At 32.9% G+C, this 19473-nt stretch overlaps 1 protein-coding gene and 1 pseudogene across 1 annotated transcript; one reads left to right on the top strand and one right to left on the bottom strand.

Annotated features, from left to right (window-relative positions):
• Nucleotides 1–368: 368 nt before the first annotated feature.
• Nucleotides 369–10800, top strand: LOC111281535 (U-box domain-containing protein 19 pseudogene; annotated as a pseudogene).
• Nucleotides 10801–11808: 1008 nt separating this feature from the next.
• Nucleotides 11809–18135, bottom strand: LOC111281793 (RNA-binding motif protein 25-like). Its single transcript, XM_022869464.2, has 7 exons — nt 17468–18135; nt 16007–16266; nt 15730–15882; nt 14547–14964; nt 13683–14366; nt 12988–13571; nt 11809–12371 (listed from the first exon to the last, which is right to left on the bottom strand). Exons 1-7 carry the CDS (start codon nt 17949–17951, stop codon nt 12120–12122), a joined length of 2835 nt encoding a protein of 944 aa, XP_022725199.2. The 5' UTR covers nt 17952–18135; the 3' UTR covers nt 11809–12119.
• Between the last annotated feature and the right edge of the window lie 1338 nt (nt 18136–19473).

Below are 19473 nucleotides of genomic sequence, written 5' to 3'. Positions count from 1 at the left end.
AAAATGGTGAATAACGGCGATAACAGACTGCCAAAGATATAAAAGCACCAAAAAAAAAATCATTGGGTTAAAATTAGAAAATAAAATCCAATTTAGCAACCTAGACTGCCAAACATAAATTCACACAAATTCAGCCTCAATCAAGGTCAAGCACAAATAATTGAAAGTAAGCAATTAATTCAGCACTCAAATTTGCTGTGATTTTCTGTTGAATGGGTGTAACTTGTGAGATAACAGAGGAGACTGCGCGAGACAGAGAAGAGCGCACTGCAAAGAAGAAGAGAACTATGAGACGATGTGGGACTTTGGGTGGGATTAGAAGCAGGGGATGAAAAATGGTGAATAGAGAAAATTTTGGGAATTTTTAGATGGATGAGAAGAGTGAAAATGCAATTTTAGGTTGGTTGTTGGATGGGAGGAACAGGGCAGAGGCTGTTGTTTGGTGGGGAGAAGAGAATCAAAAATGTATTGGGAATGGGGAAACTTAGTGCGAAGACTGATACGCGGGGGGTCAGAAATTTAGTTAGGTTTTTTTAATTTAGGGGAAATTTTAACAATATAAACCTTTTTTTAGGATAAAACCGACTAGGAGAGTATAAAATTGACAGAAAAAAAGTAATTAATATGATATGCTATCCATAATGAGACTTTGGAGGGAAAGATTTTTTGAAATTTTAAAGGGTAAAATTTTTGTATAAATTGGATGAAAAATAATTAGTTAAATAAATATATATTGATTATATTATTTATTAATTTATGATTTTATATTTAAATTTTAGTAATATTTTTTATTTTGAGATTTGTATTATTATTAAATTTTTTTAGTATTAGAGTAGCACTTTTTTATGTAATTAAATAACAAATGAAAATGTAATTTATTATATAATAAATTAAAATTATTTTGTAATAAAAATATGAAATCAATTAACATTTATTTTAATCTCGTAAATATGTAAATAAATTTTTTAATAAATAAAAGAGTGATAAATTATTTTTAAAATCTTAAAATAAAAAGTTTATGATTATAATTATTATATTTTAATGTAAGTTGTAGCAAAATTAAAAAAAAAAATTATCATCACGATAATTATAATGACTGCGACAATTTTTTTTATATTCATAAATGTAATAAACGAGAAACGACAGAAAACGTGACTGCGATCATAATTTAAATCTCTAGTGAAGAGCATTATTTTTAATAATTAATGCTATTTGCACCAAAAAAAAAATCTTAATATATCCCAAAAAATTATTATTAATGAAATTACTTAAATATCTATTAGTTAATTATCTTTTTATCCTCCACACCCTTTTCTTCTTAATAAGTTATTAGAAATTTATTTTCGAAAACTTCTACAATGTATAGGAAATTTATTTCGAAAAACTTCTTTAACGTACCAAAATTCATTTTTGAAAACTTCTTCATTGTATGAGAAAATGTATTTCCAAAAAGCATTCCAATTATTCGAAAATGCATTTCTTGAAGTAATTTTTTATTTCGATTTTTTTGTTGCAGTAGATATGAAATAGTATATTTCAATATCTTGATCAATGTCTGGCATAAAAATATCGGATGTCCCTTATTATGATCTCCAAACAGGTTTATAATGATTTTTTAGAAGTATGGGTTGTTTAAATCCGATAATAGAAACTTTTAATATGTTACACCTAAAGTAATAATCACAACAATACAGAAGCAATATGTCACAATAAAACCACAACAATAGACAATAATCAATAATAAAAAGCATAAGAAAAATAACGCACACCAAAATTTACATGAAAACCCTCTAGTATAGAGGAAAAAACTCACAGATCACTAAAAAAATTTTTACTATCAAATAATATATATGGAAAGTTCTTTTTTAGCTAAAACTAGAGCTAATCAACAACTAGAGAGACAATTGAAGAAATCTTACCAAATAGGTGACTCAACAAATATATCTTGGATTTGTTCCTAGAGAGCTTCAAACTTGATCTTTACCGTTCAGCATGTAGAACTCCAAATCATAAATCTGCTGACAAAGTTTTGGCTCAATCGAATCACTGATCGACTTCTGTTCAACCAACTTTCATTTCTCTTTTTTCTTTCTACTTTTTCTGGCTTTTCTTCTTGGTTTGCGACACCATTTTAAAACAACCCACCTTTTTTTTTTTTATTAAGCAGCTAGGGTTCTGTGTAAAAAAAAAAACCAAGGCCCATGGCCTTTACTTGGTCTAAAACCAATTACATGGGGCTAGACCCCAGTTTTCTAACAATATCCTCCTCTAGCCTCATTAGAAGGAGATTCATCACCATAGCAGTTTCATTTGAAACTTACCTTGATTAAGGAACTCATTTTCGATCAAGTTATTGCAAAGCTCAAGCTTTTCCCTAAGAAATGTTTTAGTCAATATATCTACTACATTCTCATCAGTATGGACTTCTTTCAACAGTATCTGTTATTCTTTAATCATTAAACGTAACCAATGATATATAACATCAATGTGCTTTGTTCTAGCATGGTATATGACATTCTTACTCAAATCTAAAGTACTCTGACTATTACAAAACATCATATACTCTTTCTGATTCAACCCCAATTCAAGAAAAAAATATTTCATCCAAAGCATTTTTTTACCTACTTCGATTACTATAATATACTCAGTCTCTGTAATTGACAAAACAACACACTTCTGTAACTTAGATTGTCAAGACACAGCTCCTCTTGTAAAAGTGAACAAATACCCTAAAATAGATATTCTACCATCAAAATCGTCTACCATGTCAGATTAGTAAACCTTTCTAGAACTAGTTGTGAAACTTCATAAGTCAAGCACATTTTTGAGGTGCCCTCAAATATCTAAAAATCTATTTCACTGCTTCTCAGTGAACCTTTCCTGGATTAGAAAGAAATTTGCTCACTACATCAACTGCATGAGTAATGTTAGACTATGTACAAACCATAAGATATATTACAAAATTGACTGTAGAAGAATAAAGAATACTAAACATAGCTAGTTACTTTTTTTTAGACACTGGATAAAATTTCTTACTTAGATAAAAATGGTTGGTAAATGGACTGCTAACTGATTTAGCATGTTACATGTTGATCTACTAAGCACTCGTTTAACATATTTTTCTTGTGACAATTATAGCTTTCCAACTCTCTTATCTCGGATAATGTTTATACCGAGAAACTGCTTTGTTAGACCTAAATCATTCATATGAAAAGATTTAGACAATTGTTCTTTCAATCTGTAAATCATACTAGTATCTTGTCCCACAATCAACATATTATCAACATATAATAAGAGAATAATAAAGTTACCATTAAGAAATTTTTTAACATACATACAAAAATTTACTGTCGTTTTTTTATAGCCATGACTCACCATAAAAGAATCAAACTTTTTGTACCACTATCGTGAAGCTTGTTTCAAGCCATACAAGCTTTTTTTCAATTTGCAAGCTAAGTGCTCTTTCCCTTTCACTTCAAAACCCTTAGGCTGATTCATGTAAATGTCCTCCTGCAAGTCACCATGCAAGAATATAGTTTTAACATCAAGTTGCTCAAGCTTAAGATTCAAACTAGCTACTAATCCTAGTACCACTCGAATGAAACTCATCTTTACAACTGGAGCAAAGATCTCATCAAAATCGATGCTTGATTTCTGAGAAAAACTTTTTACTACCACTAGAGCTTTGTACCTCACTAGTTTGTCGTCATCCTTTTTCAACTTGAACACCCATTTATTTTATAACGATCTCTTCTCTTTTAAAAGTTTAACAAGATCATAAGTATCATTTTTTTCGTAATGACTCTATCTCTTCTTTCATTACTTTTATCCAGTGATCTATATCTAGAGTAGCTTATACATCTTGAAAGCTTTCTGGCTCTCCCTCATTGGTAACTAAAATAAAATTTAAACTTGCATACCTGGTAGATGGCTTGTGCTCTCTAATAGATCTCCTAAGCTAAGACTCTATATCATCTAATGCCGAAGGTAGCTCATCTTGCTCAATACTCTTAGATAGAGAGGATTGCTCCCTCTACTCAAAACTAATTGCATCTGGCTCATCACTAATTATGGCTGGCTCATTCATATCCCCAAGTTTTGTTTCTTGCTCATTTTCACTATCTGTGGCTCTTTCTTGTGGAACCCCTATCGGTATTGAAACATCACACTCAACAATAACTCGTGTAGTCTTCTTATTTTTCTCAAAGTCTGCTATAATTTTTTTTTCATGAAAGATCACATCTCTGTTTCTGACTGTCTTTCTCTTCACTGGATCCCATACCCTGTAGCCAAATTTTTCATCATCATATCCTACAAACACACACTGTGTGGCTTTACTGTTAAGCTTTAACCTCTGTTTTTTTGGTACATGCATAATGCTTTACACCCAAAAACTTTCAAGTGAGAGTATGAAGTATCTTTTTCTGTCCACACTCTTTTTGAAATGTTAAAGCCCAAAGAAATTGATGGTGACCTGTTAAGCAAATAACAAGCTATGTTGACTGCTTCACCTCATAATGGCTTTAATAATTTTACCATTCTCAACATACATTTAACTTTTTCCACAATAGTGCGATTCATTCTTTAACTACACCATTATGCTGCGATATTTCAGGTTCTGTCATCTCATGCCTGATCCTATGCTTTGAACAATACTCTTCAAAGTATTTGGATGTGTATTCCCACCATTATCAATCCGAATATACTTCAAGGGTAACCTTGTCATCTTTTCAACCATGGCATGAAATTTTTAAAAATATTACAATACTTGGCTTTTATTTTTTAACATATACACCCAAATCTTACATGAAACATCATCAATAAAAGTAACAAAATATTTGCTACCACCTAATGACTCAACCTCAATGGGACTATATACGTTAGAATAAATTAATTCTAATCTATTTTCTTTTCTTTGAGAACTCTTATAAAAAGAAACCATATGATGCTTACCAAACAAACAATAATCACATAAATCGAGATACATACCATTGGTTAAGAGAATGAGAGACTGTCTTATCAAAACTTATAACCATTTTTCACTCATGTGTGCTAGTCTCATGTACCACAAGTTTGCTGAAGCATCATCTGCAACGGTATTTACCTGATTACCATTCAATTGCAACCATGTTTTATATATTATGCAGAAATTTTTTTCTTGTAACTATCATAGATCCTTTTAGAAGCTTTCATTGCCCATTTTTTGTCGACTTTCATATCCTTCCTTATCAAAAACATTAATAGCAAGCCAGTTTATTTTCATATCTGAAATGTGTCTGACATCCCTCAAAGTTAACATGTAGCCTGTACTAATTTGTATAACAATATTATTAATCTCAATAATCTACAACACACTATTATTTTTCATCTTGGTACAATCAAAGTCTTCTACTTTATAAGTTGTAAACAACTCTCTTTTAAGAATACAATGATATGTCGCTCCTGTATCAACTATCCACTCAATGCCGAGATCACTAATATGATTACAATCACTATGTGGATAAATAAAAGTAACTGAATCACTATCTAAATTCACTACGTAACATTGTCATCATTTGAACTCTTACCTTTCTCATCTTTTCACTCTTGCTTCAAGATTTTACAGTGTCATTTTATATGATTTATCTTATCACAATGAAAACACTTCACTTTATCTCTAGACTTGAATCTATGTTTAGAATTACTATGACATTTTGAGTTCTAACCTCCGTCGATATTTCTACCTCTGTTCTCCGTGACTAGAGCTTGATTTTCACTATTGTGATTGGAGTGTTGAGAGCTTTATTGTATCATGGAGCTTGGAAGCATATTAAATCTTAATGAAAGTGGTCTAGCTTCAAAACGCAAATTTATTTTCTTAACCTTATTTTCTTTGTCTTGTTTCGTTCTTTAATTTTAATTCTAGCAAGAAAGCTGAACAAGAAGCCACTACTCTCAACCATACTACGCATAGCCTGGATGCCTTCATTTATCACCTTTGGAGCAAAAAATATAATCTGAGGCTGTTCAAACAGATGGAGGCTATTGAATTACAAGGAGGCTGTAGGCATGCACATAGCAGGATTAAGGAACTTGGCTACAAATTTTTTTAATCTTAAGATCTTCATGATGCTTGGGGTTTGAAATCATACATACCGGAGAAATGCCCGCATTTTGTTGCGAGAAGCAAAGGTTTTACATTTTTTATTTCAAAAAATTATATCAATAAATATAAATAATATATAAATAAAATATAGATAAGTAAAATATAACTATATAAATTACAATATATATGCATATCTGCATAAACAAAAAATAAAATGAGTATAATAAATATAAAAAAAATGCAGACATTAACACATAAGCTTCAATAAATTAATTAAAGTTATTAAAATAATTGACTCACTTTGAATCGAGATTATTGTTTGGCAAAGTTTATATATTTATGGATTACATAAAAATATAAATTCACCAATAATAAAATTTAAATTATTGTTAATAAGTAGTGTAAAGCTAACTGCAAAATATATAATTTTAACTTAATTTTTGTAATTTTCTAAACATATTAAAAGATTTTAATAATTAAATAATTTTTTCAATAAGATTATTTGGTAAACAATTAAAATTATTTATAATGAAGATAAAATCTATAGTTTAAATTTTTAATTTTAAAAACTATATTTTTATATTGACTTGATTTTCAATTATAATTTGAATAATTTTAATATTTGAATAAATTTAATATTAACTAATTTGTAATTAAAAAAAATTATTTTACTTTTTTAAAAAATTATCTTACATATCATTTCAAAAAATTATCTATATAAATGTTTAGGTGATATTTTTTATAAGGTATTTACGTATTTTATAATATATATATATATATATATATTTATATATATTGGCTAGTGCAGTAGTAAATTAGTACTACACATATCAATTTTTTTTTACTGGCTTTGAGTGGTTTTTGCTTTGCATTTTGAGAAAAGTAAGTGAGAGAATATATTATTACCATAATAATTACTCATCAAATTAACCTCAATGTCTAGTTTTATTTGCTTAAAAGATAAAGCTTAACATATTCAAATTCTTCACCCTCCTTAAATTGGGATAAAAATTATATTATGTTATTGATTTTATTGATTTGATTGACTATTACTGGCTGAAGATTGTCATTTTGCTTAAGGAGTTGACATCTTTTCTGATTATTAGGCTTGTATGTTTGATGGGAAGACAGTTGTAATTGTAGCACTTTATTTGCTTCTTTAGATAAATAAAAGAGTTCTTTTTTTTAGTAAAATTTTTAATGTAATAACAAGATTAAAATATTGTCATATATTTTATTTTTTAATTATTTTTTATAAATTTTTACTATATACTAAGAATATATCACCCACTCTATTAAACATGACAATAACAATAAATATGATAATTTCTATAAATAAAATCCCTACTTATCCAAAAAATAAAAATTTTTCATGCACGCCTTTGAAGGTATATCAAAGTTTTATAATGAGAGGTTTGCAGTCCCACCCTCACCCACCATAACCAATATATATTAGGCAGCATTGGATCCGAACTTTAACAACATGCATGGGTCTCCATTTTCCCCTTAATGAAATCATTAGATCGACGTCAGTAAAAATCTTTCCAATTTCTATGGTCATCAATAAAAGCTAAATAAAAATTTGAATGAGATATTTTATATATGTATGAATGATCCAAGAACCTAATAACTTAAGATTTTGGGCTCAAGTGATATCCAACATATATGTATGAATTTTTTAATGTGCTCCTATGGGCTTCAAGTGGTATTTATCTTTCCAACAAGTGGTATTAGACCTAAAGTTACAACGGGTTCGAAAATTCATGGATTCAAGTCCCAGTAGCGTTACTGGGGGGAGAAATTATTAGCAGATCGGAGGTTGGTCGCATCCATAAATTTCATGTACTTGAACACCAGTATTAAAGGAGATTGTTGACAGATCGAAGGTTAGCTGCATCCATAAACTTCATGTACTCGAATACTGATATTAAAAGTTTCGATTTAGATGTAGCGAGTATATGATAATATGCAAAAAAACAACACATCCAAGTAGACAATGTGTTGAGTCAACTTCGAGTGTAAGCTTGAAGAAGGTTTGACTTGGATGTAGTGAGTATATGATAATATGTAAAAAAGCAGCACACCCAAGTGAGCGATGTGTTGAGTCAACCTGGAGTGTAGGCTTAAGGGAGCATTGAAACAACCTACGTGACAAGATTGAGTGTTGTGACCTGTCTCAAAAACGTATTAAAGATGACATATTGTCTAGCCCAAATGAGATGTTGATAGGATTTACTCGCACGGAGAGCTGAGATGTAACTTGATCAGAACTCACAAGTGAACGTGAGAGATTGTTAGGATATGATTCACATGTGAGTAAAAAATCTCACATAAGTAAAAAATCTGAATGAGATATCCTATATATACATGATGTTGGGCTAAAAGCCTCCAATCCAATCACACCAACGGAAGCGAAATCAAACAATAAATCAAACACACATAAGAGACAACAATTTAACGTGGTTCGGTTCAACTGACCTACATCCACGGATGAGAAACAAGATCCACTAGTTGTAGAAAATTACAAACATACATCATATCATCAACCTCACTCAACAATCAATACTCATAAGACACTCTCAATCTCCTCTAGTCCTATGAAGTATTCTCTACCCAAACAAACATAAACTCAAACTCTTGTGCACCCTTTCAACACAACCAAACACATACTCATATGCTCTCATACACCATACCTATGTGGGCCCTCTCAATCTCCTCTAGTCCACTCACAAACAAACATACACACCCATAAGACGTAGAGCCTCAATACTCTTATGGGGTGTCTATCCCATAAAACCCTACAACTCTCTTACATCTTTTTTTCATACCTAACCCTGTAGAGACTTCACCTATTTATAATTATACAAACTTGCCCATTAAGAATCCCTCTCCTCTTAAAATTCTTCTCTTGTAAGTCAAACTTGCCTATTAAGAACCCCTTCCCTTTTAGAATTCTTCTCTTACAAGTCAAACTTACCTATTAAGAATCTTCTTTCTCTTGGAATTCTTCTTTTGTAAGTCTTCTTGTCCATCAAGCAATATCTGACAAATCTCAAACAAATCTCTAACAAATCTTAAACAAATCTCTTATGGGATTTGAGTCAATATTCCCAATAATCTCTACCTTGACTTAAATTCCATCAATCATCTGTCTTCATGCTAGACATGCTTGGCTCCACCTGCAATAGAAGTCTTACAATCATCTTCTCTTCTCTTGTGTCTTCACACTTCATACAAACCAATCATCAATCTTCAAAACTCGAACTCGAACTCTTTTCTTGAATCGAGCTCCTCTAAGCTTACTTCTTCCCATGTCTCAAACCAAGCTCTTCCCATATCTCGAACTATCAACTTTTCCCATGTCTCGAACCATCGGCTCTTTCCACATCTTGAATCTTCAACTCTTCTCACGTTTCGAACCTTCAGCTCCGATACCACTTGTTAGGAAACACCACAGTTCTGATACCATTTGTTGGGGAACACCACAGCTCTGATACCATTTGTTAGGCTAAACGCCTCCAATCCAATCACACCAATGGAAGCGAAATCAAACAATAAATCAAACACACATAAGAGACAACAATTTAACATGGTTCGGTTCAACTGACCTACATCCACGGATGAGAAACAAGATCCACTAGTTGTAGAGAATTACAAACATACATCATATCATCAACCTCACTCAACAATCAATACTCATAAGACACTCTCAATCTCCTCTAGTCCTATGAAGTATTCTCTACCCAAACAAACATAAACCCAAACTCTTGTGCACCCTTTCAACACAACCAAACACATACTCATATGCTCTCATACACTATACCTATGTGGGCCCTCTCAATCTCCTCTAGTCCACTCACAAACAAACATACACACCCATAAGACGTAGAGCCCCAATACTCTTATGAGGTGTCTATCCCACAAAACTCTACAACTCTCTTACATCTTTTTCTCATACCTAACCCTGTAGAGACTTCACCTATTTATAATCATACAAACTTGCCCATTAAGAATCCCTCTCCTCTTAGAATTCTTCTCTTGTAAGTCAAACTTGCCTATTAAGAATCCCTTCCCTTTTAGAATTCTTCTCTTACAAGTCAAACTTACCTATTAAGAATCCTCTTTCTCTTGGAATTCTTCTTTTGCAAGTCTTCTTGTCCATCAAGTAATATCTAATAAATCTCAAACAAATCTCTTATGGGATTTGAGTCAATATTCCCAACACATGAAGGACCCAAAAACTTAATAGTTTAAATTTTGGGATTCAAATGGTATTCAATATGTATATATGGACTCTCTAGTGTACTCTTTAGAGCTTCAATGTGTTGTTTATCACCCCAACAATTGTAACGGATTCTCTTGCAGTTTTAGCTACTTTAGCAGAGAAAGTTAATGGGACGGTTGCAATTTTACGCCGCGGAGCCTTGCAATTGTTAGTGCGGAATTTGAATACCTTCACTTCAAGGACAGCGAAGGAGTATTGCGTTTCCTTGTTGTTGGCTCTCTGTGTAAATGGCGGTCTAGATGTGGTTGTTCGTTTGGTGAAGAATCCTTGTCTTATGGGATCCTTGTATTCCCAGCTTAGTGAAGGTACCACTCGAGCTAGCAAAAAGGCCAGTGCAATCATCAGGATTCTGCATGAGTTTTATGAAAAGAGATCCTCAGCTTCAGCGACTCCAGTTGTTCCACGAGAACGATTCGTTCACGCATGGTAATTGGTAACCCAATTATTTTCCGGGTACCCATTTATTGTTTTTTTGCTTGTTCATTCCTGCAATCTTTCCATGTAAATACACGCAAGTGTCTATATTGCTCAGCTTCTGCATTTTTCTATGAAGCTGCGTGAAAAAAGGTATTGTGGCATTATAATTTTATTTACGGAATGTTGATAATATATATGGTCGTAAGACTATAATACAATGGTGTAAAATTCATTCCTCATAAGTGGTAGTATAATGTATAAACAGCTTCATCTGTGTTGTACGCTCGTTCTAGGATTGTGCTATAGTTTATCTAATACTAAATCTATCCACTTTACAACTTTAGTATATAATTGTTCCACGGATGCAGCTGGCTTTGTGGTGATGTACATCCACTCGTGAGATATTATCTGCTCGAAATTATTGAACTCAAGATTTTCACACAGAAAAGATCTCAAGTTAAAAAATGATGTGATACATTTGTATCTCAAAACCAACACTAATATTTAACTGATTTAAGATTCATAGCTCTCTAGAACCATGACAGTCTCTTCAATTTCAACGAGTGATATTTTCTGTGAGGTATTCTTTGCTTCAGCCTATTGAACCTTATGATTTTACCTAACAAAAGACATCACAAAAGTTGAAAGTGATAAACACTTATATCCCAATATTAACTCCATCATACTGCTGAACAGGGATTCATGGCTCCTGTCACACTTAGCTTGTGCTTTTTGTAATCTTAATACCACTTGCTCCATGGATGGCCTTTCCTGCTTTAGCCCTGTGCAAGATAAAGCTAGCTTGAATACAGGGTCAAAAGCTTCTAATGAATATTCCCCATTAAGTTAATGGTCAAGCTGTTTTAGACCCGTCAAAGAGAATGTTCAGGGAGGCGCTGGAGTTAATACTTCTCAGCACTTGGAAGTACAAAATCCACAGTTACATTCAGAAATTACTTTTCATAGGAGTCTGATAATGTATCAGGTAATAATCGTTAAAAGAATATACTACCTCAAGTACTGAACATGAATCATTAGTCCATTCCACATGGCAGACAAAATCAAAATGAACAAGGATGTCAAAATGTTGCTCTTCCATAGAGAGCGGGAGAAAAATGGTGAAATCAGCGAAAAAAAAAATGGTTGATGTAACAAATTGTACTTAGTAGTAATACAAACTCAACAAAGCTATTCCCTAGTGCAATCTACATTTTGGTCTTACAGTAACAGGCAGAAGAGACACATGATTCACCCCAATGGGGATAACAACCATGTAATAAAAATCTCAGTCCCACGGCAACATAGGAACCACCACTGCGCAACAATGTTCAATCAGGCTCTTGACCTCAAAGCCAGACCAGTCTCTACTTTTTTAATTTCAAATATGAGCATCCTCCACATCTTAAGCACAAACATCTCCGCTTCTTCATCTAATATAGACTGCAGCAGCTCCAGCATTTGGGAGGCCTTAACATGTTCCTGAGTACTGGATACAACGTAATCTACCAATGTTTTCTCTTCCTCTCCCAAAAACTCCGTAATTTTCTTTGAAATCCAGGGTCTCATTCTCTCATGCAATGCATGCTAAAGAAGTGCATCACAACAAAAGGGTAACATCTTAGAATTAGCAAGCAAGAATAAAACCAAGAAGTGAATTGAGTTTCACCACCACCAGAGATATTAGAAAATCATTCGAGCATGCAATTGTATAGTAGAAATATAGATATGGGGGCCCACCTACCCCAACCCTATTTTCTACAATGAAAAGACAACAATTCTGCATCATGGAATTCCAAAAAATTCTTAAAACATAAATAACATAATTTCTTATTTCTCATTATTTTTAAGATATCATTTAATGCACATTTTTTGGTAGCATGATGACTAATATAGTTTTGGAACACCTTTAAAGTTCTATGTACAATGAACTGACTTAACCCCAACTTATAAGGTGAAGAGAGCTGCCAAAAGATGATCATTGCCAACAAATGTAAGAGAGAAATATAGATATGGCAATATTCATGTTAGTTCCACATATGCCAAGGACTACTAATAAGCCTAATGCATTTGATGTGCAATTGATTATACAGCTATAATCACATTAGCATTATGCAATTTGTTAACCAGATATTCATGACCAGAAAACACATGCTTCTCAAAATTAACAGTTTGAATTAAGGACCTGAGAAAGGATGATTACCTGGTCATACACATCCCAGTTTATCTCATATGAAAATAGTTCCTCCTTGGTCTTTGGAATCATATCAATTAATTGTTTGGCATCCAAAAGTTTCTGGTTATCTGTTGTTTTCACCTTACCTTGTCCATGTTCCCTGTCCCTATCCCGAACAGGCATCCTCTCTTTGCTCTCATCTCTGGTGCGGTTATCCTCATCATAACCATCTTTATCCCTGCCAGATTTATCATAAGAACGTCTGCTTCGTTCTCTTTCTGCATCAGGTTTTTCCTCTTTAGGATTAATGTTTGATATTCGCTTTGCAAATTCAGCAGCTGCAACCAAATTTGGTGGTGGGGCACCAGGTTGGACAGCCTGCAGTTCCTCAGTAGAGTAATCAATGGGAACCAGGGGCCTCATTTTCTTCTCCTTCTGAGCATCATCATCTTCCTCGTGGAAAACAGATGGGACAGTAGTCCGCTTACCAGATCCAACAAGACCAAAACCCAACTTTCTTGCTGGGGCATTCCCACTCTGCCGTGTATCTGATGCAGCAACAAAGGCCATGTTTGATTCATCAACAGAACCATTTTGCATATTCCCTTCGCCTGTCATATACAAACATAGTCCATTTCAAAACATAAATAAATAAATAAAATGAGAGATGGGGACACAAAAATTTAATTACAGTAAAGTAAAATAGAGAGATGAACGATTACTGAATATCTGGTTTTCATGACTTGATTCATGCTCGTAATGCTGTTCAACTGCCTTATCCTTGTTTTCAGTGCTAGCTTCTTCAGCCAACACAGTCTTTTCACCTCCATTTGCAATGCGATCAGACAAAAGCCTTAATGCATCGCGCTGCTGCTGCAGCTGCAGCTGCTCCTCCTCCTCTCTTTTCTTGGCCTCAGCAATTTCTTTCTCTTCTTTGAGTCTATCAGCCAAATCATCCTCTTTCTCCCGCAACCTCTTCCTCCTCTTTTCCTCCAAAGCACTCCTACGCCACCTTTTTCTCGAATCATCATCATCATCATCATCTTCATCATAGCGAATCTCCTTCTTCCGTTTGCGCTCCCTCTCTTTCTCCCTCTCCTTCTCATACTGTCTCTGCTTCTCCTTATCCTTTTCTCTTTGCTCCCAATCTCTAAGAAACTTTTCATACTCGCGCTCAGCCTCCTCAATCTTCCTTCGTTGCTCCCTCTCTTTTCTTATCCTTTCTCGTTCTGTTTCTCTTTCTAATCTTTCAATTTCACGCTCCTTTTCCCTCTTAAGATCCTGCTCTCTGTCTCTACTTCTTCTATCATACCTACGATCAGGTGAGCTTGTCTCAGGCCGATCATTCTCAGTAGTTGCTTTGCTCTCACTGGTTGTCTCATCATCATTTTTACCTTCAGCTCCATCTGCAAAATTATCAACGCGATATCAAAATCCCCTTTCTTCAAAAATAATAAATATCACTACTTCCTCCAGTGTGATTCTCCTTGAAACTCAAGGACTTTTATGTAGATTTTGATGATATGACATGATAAAGATAATAAAGAATGCAATAAAACCACATAGACACAGCAGCAAAAACTCACCATTTCTTATTACATCAACATCAGAGTCCCCATCCCTTGATTTAGCAGGCAGATCTGAATTTGATTTGCCAGAACCATTAGGAGCATTTTGTGGTGGTAGTGGAGGGAAAGGATTGGTCTTTAACCTCTCTTCAATCATGCTGGCAAGCTTCTCTGAAGCATCTCGATCGGCCTCACGATCTTCATCCGTCACGATGCCAAAGTTGGCAATGTCAATATTTTCTTTGTTGCCAGTATCGCTGTCCTTCTCAGAATCCTTAACAGAAGGCGTTGATGATTCATTCTTCTCATCACCTATTGCATTCTCGCCTTCTTTCTCAGCCCCTGCAGCTTGAGCTTCATTGAGTTTCTTTGCATTTTCACTTTTCTTTTTGACATACTGCTCCAGATAATCTCTTGTTGCTTGATTAACATTTAACTATTAACCATGGAATAAATGCAAAATCAACTCCATGAAACAAGATTGGAAAGACGAAAAAACCAGACAGAAGTAACTAATTCAAATCATTTAAAAAAAAAAACTCAAATAGAAGCATTGCTCACAGACAGAACAATATCTTGCCTTGACCCCATAGAACATTTAACCAACCCTAAAACAACTACTTCACAAAAAAAAAAAAAGCATAAAACTTCCCTTACTTTCAATTATTAACTTAAAAAATGCCTATCTCATTCGTATCTTCTCCAAATCTGTAAGATGGCCACTTCAAACAATTTTAAAGTGAAAAATGTTTGGGAGCATTTAGCATTGAACCATTTACATGGAACCAAAGAAATTATAAGTACTTCAATTCAAATCCGTCTTACACCTTAATTTTATTCACAATTGTTTTCTACCATGTTTACATATCATACGTCATACTGCACAATTTGATATTTTATGCATAAGGTTTATAAGATGCATTTATTTTAAAGTTTAGAAACAAAATAGTAATCTCATTAAATTCAATTTCTAAATTTCAGAAATAAAATGAACCACTTTATCATGTAAATTAAGAGCTATAATAGTTTCGATTACTTTGTGTCATGATTTCCAATCCTAAATTTTCAATTTCACAAAACAAAGTCTAACTTCATGATTTTCAATCATAGTGAATTTGGAAGCGAATCTTATCACATCAATAGGAAAAACACTTCCAATACGATCTTGGGGGATGGAATAGAATATATTAAAAAAACATACCACTAATTCTTGCCCGTCAATATTAAATTTGCTAAGTAGGCGTAATGCACGAAGAACCCCTTCAGCAGACTCAAATTCAAAAAACCCAAAACCTTTAGGAGTCCCATTAGTGGGATCTTGAGCACGCTTCCAACTCTTGACAGGTCCGCATATCTTCAAAAAGGTGTAAAACTAAGATTAGATAAAGCCAAAGGTTCAAGATAAAGATAAACAAAACTATTTAAAAAATGAAAAAAATACATGAATATAAAAAATAAACAAAAATAATAATACCCACGTGAAGAAGAGAGAGCATGAAGTCATTGTCCACAGTTGGTGCTATCTTGCCAACATAAACTGTAGTTTGAGGTTTCTCTGCTGGTGTAACATTAGGAACAGCAGCTGGTCTAATGACAGGAGGAATAATTGAGCGAACGCCAGGAACACCCAGAACAGGAGGACGTGACACTATTGAAATCACACCAATTGCTCCAGGAGGACGTGGAGGGAATGTGGGCCGAATCATTGCTGGGTAAGGAGAAGGATAGCGGAGAAGTCCTGCATAAACAGAAAACAAATATCTATGCAACCATATCAGAGCAAGTTAACAAAATAAACACATTGATAAATGTTTTCGATGCCACGAAGCACTCTTACAAGAAAAAAAAAATTCCAAAAGAATAAATTATTTTACCACACATTAAAACTATAAAGAGATGGCACCACAGGCATGGCAACTATCACCAGCTGAACAGAAAACCTGAAGGAAACATCAAAAGAATAGCATGGAGTTCATAACCATGGCTATGCAAAGTGCACTTACCTTAGACATCCACTTGTTAATAGCCTCATCCCATGCACCAATTGCACAATTTTGAGGATTGAATAACATAAGAATTCCAGCATCTCATGCTTGCAAATAAATTATTTAACACAAAATTCTACTTTCATATTTCACCACTTTGATTTATCTCAACTGTTAGAGCCCAAGTGCCACAACAAAAAACACAGAGAAAAAAGGGAAATGGAAAGGGAGAGAACAAGAAAGAAAAAAATATAACTAGGAGGATTGCAATACCTTAGAATACAAAGCCAAGGAGCATTCAGTTGCTAACATGGTCTGCTGCTGGCAATTCATAAACCCATGAAAGGGAAATTATCCTTATAACTACCAGAAAGTATATAGACTACTAAATATGAACATGAGCAAGACATGCAAGACATGATTTAGAACAAAATGGAACAGTTATAAAGTTATGGAATTATTCTGTATATTTTTTCACATATTTCTATTAAAACTCGTAGGTGGCTTTAACTTGAATACAATATTTAAAATCTACATTTTTTTTTTACTCTGAATGCAATGAATGAAAACCAAGCAAACATGGGCATACCAAAAAGGGAGTCAGTTGTAGTAGAAGTGGGTGTCTCTAAGCAATATTGAATTGAAGCCCTTCCAACCTTTATCTCACCCGTATTCAATCAAGACACTGTAGGAGAAAACATTCCGTCATCGATGCCCTTTTTTTTCTATATCTCTCCCAAAACTCCTCTTTTTTGAACTCTAAACTTTTTCCTCATTTTCTTACATTAACTAAGCATGTTATCATCACATTCATGACAATTGTATCATAAAAATAATATAGCAAATAAAAACAAATACATACACATGAACAATCAATAATCAAATTAGAGATTAATCTATGAACTAAATTCAACAAAATGATGCAAGCACTTAAAAAGGGAAGGAATAACCCACCCGGAGGAGGCATGGTAACCTGAGGAACAGCTCCCGGCATGGCGGCATATCCATTTGGAATCGGGGCAAACGGTCTAAGAGCAGGATTTGGAACCTGACCCGCCGGCGCCTGGTACTGCATCAACGGCGGCGGAACAGAACCAGGAGTCGCACTCACGCCGGGCGGCTGCATGCCAGGAGCTTGAAATTTCGGTAACGGTGAAAACTGCGGAACCGGACGGAACGAAGGAGGCGCCGGCGGCATGTTGGTGGCGGCTCCGGAGATCGGTGGTGGAGGAGTCGAATAGGAGGGGATCGCGGGAGGAAGTTGAGAAGAAAGGAGGAGCGCGTTAGGGTTAGGGTTTGGTTGCAGAGGTGTTGTTGTGGTAATGGAAGATGAAGGAGGAGGATCGGGTTGAGTGGGTTGCGGATTCGGGCTATCAGAATCGGGTTTGGATTGGAAATTGGTCTCTAGGGTTGCGGAAGAGGAGGGAGCATCAGCCATTGAAGAAGAAAGAGATCGGAGGTTTAAAGTTACTAAATTTTTTGAAAGATTTGGATTAATTTTATTTGTTCTTGGAAATTTTTACCCTTTTTGAGTTTGATTTAGATTTTGTGTTATTTCCGAAGTTGTCTACAGTTACTTCCTTGAAATCCAATAATAATCTGCTATGTAATCTATGTGACCTAGAGAAGAAGCAGAGAAAGCAATTGAGCTTTAGCGCGTGCACATAAATAGGGGTGACATTCCCTGCTTGCCGGATTATTACATTTGTTTCAGTACACTAAACGTGGCGCTTTTTAATTGGAGGAAAATTAGTGCACGTGTTTTTTAATTAAAATTGAGGATGCGATTCTTAATATCACTATTTTGGTTTTTTTTTTTTTTTTGGAAAATCTAAATATACTTTTTTTATGTACTTTATTTTTTTTTATTTTTTACAAATGACATCACTTAAATATTTGTTTTCATAAGTTTTATAATTTTTGCAAATTCATTTTTGAGAAGTTTTATGATTCATAATACTTTTGAGAAATGTGAAATTTTATCAAAAATTATTAAAAAATTATTTAAATTATTTATAAATAAATGTATTGAAAAAATTATTATTAAAAAAATTATAAAATATAAATTTAATAAAAAAAGTTATTTTTACTATTTTATTTTAGAGAAAAAATTATATTCTATGAGATTCTAATTAAATTAAAGATAAAATAATAAATATAATTTTTTTATAAATTTAGAATTTATCATTTTTTTATAAACATTTTTTGTATGGATTAGTAAAATTTTGTAATAGCTTTAGAAAACTGAATTTTTTTTTAAAAAAAAAATCTCTCCATCTATTTATCATGATAAATTTTTTCAATTAACATATTATATTTTAACAAAATTATGTAGTATTTAATAATATTTAAAAATTTTTCTTTTTTGTAATTTTTTATAAAATTTTATTTTTTTACTCTTGAAAAAGAATTTTCAAGAGGTGTTACGACTTTTTGAAGATACATTTCTAAGTCGTGTTATGACTTATCATTAATATATTTTTTAAAAGCGTTATAACTTCTTGGGTTTTGGAAATGTTGGATATCTGAAAAATTTGTAAATAATATATTTAAATAATTTCACTTACAAAAATTTAAAAAAAAAAAATGAGATGTAGAGAGAAAAAAGGTATGGTACATTTAGTCACTCCCTTATTTTTTTTCAGTAATTTTCATTAGGAAAAATTTTCAATTCAGTGAAGTTTTTTAAATTTCATAAGTAAATTTAAGACCTCATTTGATTTATTAGTGATTTTATTTTTATTATGAATTTATATTTGATTTACTTTCATTATATAAATGCTTAAATTTCATAATTAAATTTATAAAAAAAATTATTCTTAAATATTATTTTTATGATTAAATGTATTTATTTTTAAAATTTTTAAAATTAATTTTTATGAGCTATTATTATACGATTTACTAATAATATATAATGTATCAAATATTATACATCTATACATACAATTAAAGTTATCCAT

Source organism: Durio zibethinus, chromosome 5, assembly GCF_047325235.1.
Source record: "Durio zibethinus cultivar Kanyao isolate XHJ-2024 chromosome 5, ASM4732523v1, whole genome shotgun sequence".
Classification (NCBI taxonomy): Eukaryota; Viridiplantae; Streptophyta; class Magnoliopsida; order Malvales; family Malvaceae; genus Durio; species Durio zibethinus.
Note: the sequence above shows the minus strand (reverse complement) of the source record. Positions and strands in the feature narration are given on the sequence as shown.